The sequence below is a fragment of the Lycium barbarum genome, chromosome 4 (genome assembly GCF_019175385.1).
Source record: "Lycium barbarum isolate Lr01 chromosome 4, ASM1917538v2, whole genome shotgun sequence".
Taxonomy (NCBI): Eukaryota; Viridiplantae; Streptophyta; class Magnoliopsida; order Solanales; family Solanaceae; genus Lycium; species Lycium barbarum.
Genome location: NC_083340.1, coordinates 2,796,334 through 2,801,044, shown reverse-complemented (window position 1 = coordinate 2,801,044; position 4,711 = coordinate 2,796,334). Strand labels below are relative to the sequence as shown.

The 4,711-nt window shown below is 32.4% G+C and overlaps 1 protein-coding gene across 1 annotated transcript; it reads right to left on the bottom strand.

Moving 5' to 3' along the window:
* Positions 1-811: 811 nt before the first annotated feature.
* On the bottom strand, positions 812-3,869 carry LOC132638063 (glycosyl hydrolase 5 family protein-like). Its single transcript, XM_060355050.1, has 3 exons — positions 3,269-3,869; positions 2,062-2,659; positions 812-1,355 (listed from the first exon to the last, which is right to left on the bottom strand). The coding sequence occupies exons 1-3, from the start codon at positions 3,833-3,835 to the stop codon at positions 940-942; spliced, it is 1,581 nt and encodes a 526-aa protein (XP_060211033.1). The 5' UTR covers positions 3,836-3,869; the 3' UTR covers positions 812-939.
* Positions 3,870-4,711: the final 842 nt, after the last annotated feature.

The window sequence follows — 4,711 nt, the reverse complement described above, 5'->3', positions numbered from 1 at the left end:
ACTAATGTTTCATCTTTAATTAGACGTCAGGGTTAATCAAGCTCGGAATATGAAGTCAACTTTGTAATAGAGTGTTTTACCTCCAATATGAAATTTTCCAGAACAAGTATGAATTAAGTCGGATTCTAATGCAATTGACACAAAGCTTAGTTTAAATGTAGTTGTATAAACAACAAACTTAACTAGATCTAGGATTTGACCCTGAAAACAAGGGGAGGACTTCTACGACCCATATTTAGCATTCACTTAATTGTTTACTCCTCATCGACTTATTAAAAAGAAATAATTCAATTTTGCATATATTAACAAAACCCAAAAAAGAAGGGGGGAAAAAAAGAGCCTCTTTGAAAAGTTATAAGGGCTCCACCCGAAGAAAATAGCTATGAATATTTACACTTTGTTGCTTTTGCCAACTTATTCCCTTATAATTATTTGTCTTCTTTTTCTCTTTTTCTAGTTAGTCTTTAGATCTACCATGTTGTCACTCTTCTTGTCATGCTTTGTAAGTCTTTTGCATAATCAAAAGACTCGGGCTAGCGGGCCATGTTAAATAGACATGTAACAACATAAGAAGCCATGTTAAATAGACATGTAACAACGTATGAATAGGAAAAAAAATACTAGTAATACTCAATAGGATCAGAATTGCTCTTTTCTTCCATTTAGCCCAAAGTTCAAAGCAAAAATTCAACAATCTCTTAATTGAGCTCAAGGAAAATTCATACGTTGAATAAAAATAAGACACATCACTTGTAAGCTTTTAATGCTGAAGTCATTCAAGAATGTAAAATATTATAGTGCGACAACAGGATAAATTAAACAAAATCTCTTCTTTCAAATTTCATGTCTATCACTTATTCCAGTATTATTTCAACAAGAGAATTGAAATAAAGAGTCAACTAAACAAAGACATATTTAAGAGACTAATTAATGACTCTACTAAACATTGGCTGAGACTAACTTGAACCATTGACTTTGAGGATTATCAACACTCTTTCCATCTAAGCCAACACACTTCCTAACCAAAACTTTAGAAGAAGAATAATAAGTGTCAAAATCCAAACACAACTCTTTCCCATTCTCATCAACATTTGAAAGTTGATAATTTGAAGCAAGTTTCCATGTACTTTGTTCACTGCAATGTTTTGAAAGTGTAACAGGCAAACCCTCTCTTGATGCTGTTAGACACAAAGAAGTTCCGGTTAATCGGATCGGCGTGCCGTCTCCGTCGTGGCTCCACCGGCTAGCTCCAACACAATCACTTGCATGTACAACATTGTTTGATGCAACATTCAAGCACTTGCCACTTTGTGGATGGAACAATAAGTGGTAGGTTGGTTTCTTTGATTTTGGATCTAAAAGCATGACAAAAGTACACAAGGAGTTAGTTAACATAATGAAGGTAATAATGATAGTTATAGCATGTTTGGCAAAGCTTCTACAAAGTCACAAGTGCTTAATTTACTGAGGTATTTCATCAAGTTTTTCGGGGGGAGGGGGGGGGGGGGGGAGTGTTCTTAATCAGTAGCAAGAGATACTTACAAAAGGTGAAAAAAATATTTTTCTCCAAAAACACTTTCAAAACCTTGACCAAGCACAAATTGATGTTCTAATATTGACAACAATATTTTTAAAATTGATTTGCTACTTTCTAAAAGTACTTTTTTTGGAAAGCACTTCTCATTACAAAAATATTTTCAAAATAAATAGATTTGTAAGCTTGGTGAAAACAGGCTATTAGTCACATGTGTTTGGCTAAATACGCAGAAAAGTTAAACTTTTATATGCATACAGAAAGCGTAAAAACTTAAAAGAATTCTATATTACATAATTACTCAAAAAATAGCGACTAATGATAGTTTATAAAGCATTTATATCATGTGTGTGTATATAAGTTAGACTATAATGTGTGTGTATATAAGTTAAACTCCAAAGCATCTAATACCAATAAAATGGACAAAAAAAGAGTGAAAGAAAACTTTTACCTTGTGAGATTCAAATTCCAATCAATTTTCTCATACCAATAAAATGGACAAAAAAAGAGTGAAAGAAAACTTTTACCTTGTAATTTTTGTTGAACAAGTTGTAGCTTTGCATGATATTCAGGACTTCTAAGAGAGTTCCACGTGTAATTAAACATCCCATACATCTCCTCTGTACCCTGTACACCTTCTCGGGTATAATAGTTACCTTGCAAAGCCCAAACGGCCCAATCCAAATCTAACTCAGCTAAAAATGAGAGAAAGCAGCCCATAAAATAATTGTCTGAAGGGTTAGTCAACCTTTGGTCACCTCCAAATTCACTAACAAATAAAGGTGCTGCATTTTTTCCCTTAAGCAAAAACCCTGATTTATTCATAATCTCTTCCTTAATTGTATCACAAACCTTGTTTAGTGGCTGAGTTAAGAACCAATTAGCTTGTCCCTCAGTAAATGCGTAACGATGAGTCTCGTATACTATTTTGTTTCTCATGTTTAAGTTCAAGGGCTTTTCCTTTAGGAAGGTAAAATCAATATCATAATCCAATCCTGATATGATTATTAGAAGATTAGGGTTAGCCCTGTGAATTGTTTTTGCACCCTTCGCTACATTTTCATACCATACACTTTGATTTGTAAGAGGACCACGTAGCTCGTTTCGTAGACTTATGCCGATAACCTAGAAACAAATAGTGAATGAAAATTAATAACAATAATATGGAATAATGCAAACAAACTAATCATGAAGGGCCAAGTAAGGAAATTACTTTCGAAAAAATAATGGAAGTACATTTGAGGAATATTATCGTGAAAATTTAGAAGAAGAGGCGTGGCAAAAAAAAAAAAAAAGAAATTGAAAGATAATTCTCAGAAGTGTGAGATCGTTTAAACCTTGACGTTAAACTCTAAAGAATCTATACTAGTTATCTACACCTAAGTACAACACAGAGATATCAAAATATGCTCCAATATTGTGTAAAAATAAGAGAGAAAATCACACGTTAACGATCAATACTTATAACGCTAAAAAGCCCCACCTTTTTTCTAGACGAAAATCTCACGTGTCTACTTGTGAAATCTAATATGTTGGTTGTTGGGCGGCCAGAAGGTTGCCACAAGTAAGTAAGTTTGGAGAACCGAAAATGTAAACGAATTGCAGATATGTCTTTTTTTCTCAACTTTGATCTACTAGTCTGGTCCCCTTTACTATTTGTATTTTTCTATTTAGTTTTAATAAATTTGAATTTAAAATTAACAACAATATAAACAAAGTATGAGTAATACATACCATTGGTAAATCCTTGTATCGTTTAGCAACAATATCCAAACCTTTTAACCATTCTTTAGGTTGAAAATACTTGTCTCCCCAAAAACCATTCCCATCATCAACTGCACAACACCACATGGGCTCACCAACTTGATTATCAAGAACCGACATAACACCATGACGGCCCAATTCTTCAATCACAGCCTTTTGGGCCTCAACAACAGTAAGGCCCAAAAGTTGCGGATTTTTCTTAGCTATTCCTGACATTGCATCATGTAGCCCATTATTAATAAAAGATTGGGCCACAGTTAGATTTGAATGTCGAGTGAACATGTAAGTAGCCCATGTTAAACGAACACAATTGAAGCCCATTAATGATATGTGCCTAGCAATGTGGCTAACAGGCTGTTGATCAAGTCCTTCTGGTAACATTGTTTGTAAATGGGCAGCCCAATTTCCACAAACTAATTTCACTCTTTCACCATTTTCATCATCTACTATCCATCTAGAACTTGTTGATAGAGGTAAACAATGAATAAAAGTTGCAAAAGAGCAAAGAAAAATAAAAATTGCGGCTAATTTTGCCATGGTCTTTTAGTTGAGTAGTATCAAAGAGAATTGAGAGAACGAAGAGGAATTGTTTGAGTTCCTATATTTATAGGCGTAATTAATGATGATTTGATTGGATAAAACAAAATCTGATTCAAAAAAAGGCTCCTTATCTAATCTTATTTAGAATTCTGTTAAAAGTCTATATACTAATGGGGTAAATAGAATTTTTAGTCTATTAGGTCACTTAAAAGATAATTATAGGTAGTTTGTCATCAAGTAAACTAATTAGTTACAACAAAAACTAATATACAACCTGCAATAACGTGTTAAATTAGACCAGTAGTTAAAAGTCTATATACTAATGGGGTAAATAGAATTTTTAGTCTATTAGGTCACTCAAGATAATTATAGGTAGTTTGTGATTAAGTAAACTAATTAGTTACAACAAAAAAAATATAGAATACAACCTGCAATAACGTGATAAATTAGACTAGTAGGAATATATTGACTATAATAAGTAAAACTTGTTACCGGCTAAATAAAAATAAATTATCTGTAATATCGTGTTAAATTAGACTTATAATGTAAAACTAATTGTTAACGTGTAGAATTTTGATTTCAGAAGAGTAAGTTTTCTTTACGATTTTAACATTTGTGTGCTGATAAGTTTTAAAATCTTTGATTTTTGAAGTTACTCACTGCTCTTTGGAAGCCTCTTATATAATGGATTTTCATCCAATAAGCGCTATTTGATATTTTTATTTTAATTGTAATATGTTTTGGTTCAAATATACATCATCTGTGTTTTAAAAGTTAACCAACTAGCTTAGATTCTGTAGTAGATAAGAATAGAATGTCCATTTGTGTATCATGTAGATCATTGAAATCTTGTAAACTATACATAGGAATTCG

What these genes read in the sequence shown, in the direction of transcription:
- LOC132638063 (XM_060355050.1), bottom strand. Translation starts at nt 3,835, where the DNA reads ATGGCAAAATTAGCCGCAATTTTTATTTTTCTTTGCTCTTTTGCAACT. An exon ending in GATACAAGGATTTACCAATG is followed by an intron (nt 2,660 to 3,268) that starts GTATGTATTACT and finishes ATTTGTTTCTAG; the next exon opens with GTTATCGGCATAAGTCTACG. An exon ending in TGTTCAACAAAAATTACAAG is followed by an intron (nt 1,356 to 2,061) that starts GTAAAAGTTTTC and finishes TCATGCTTTTAG; the next exon opens with ATCCAAAATCAAAGAAACCA.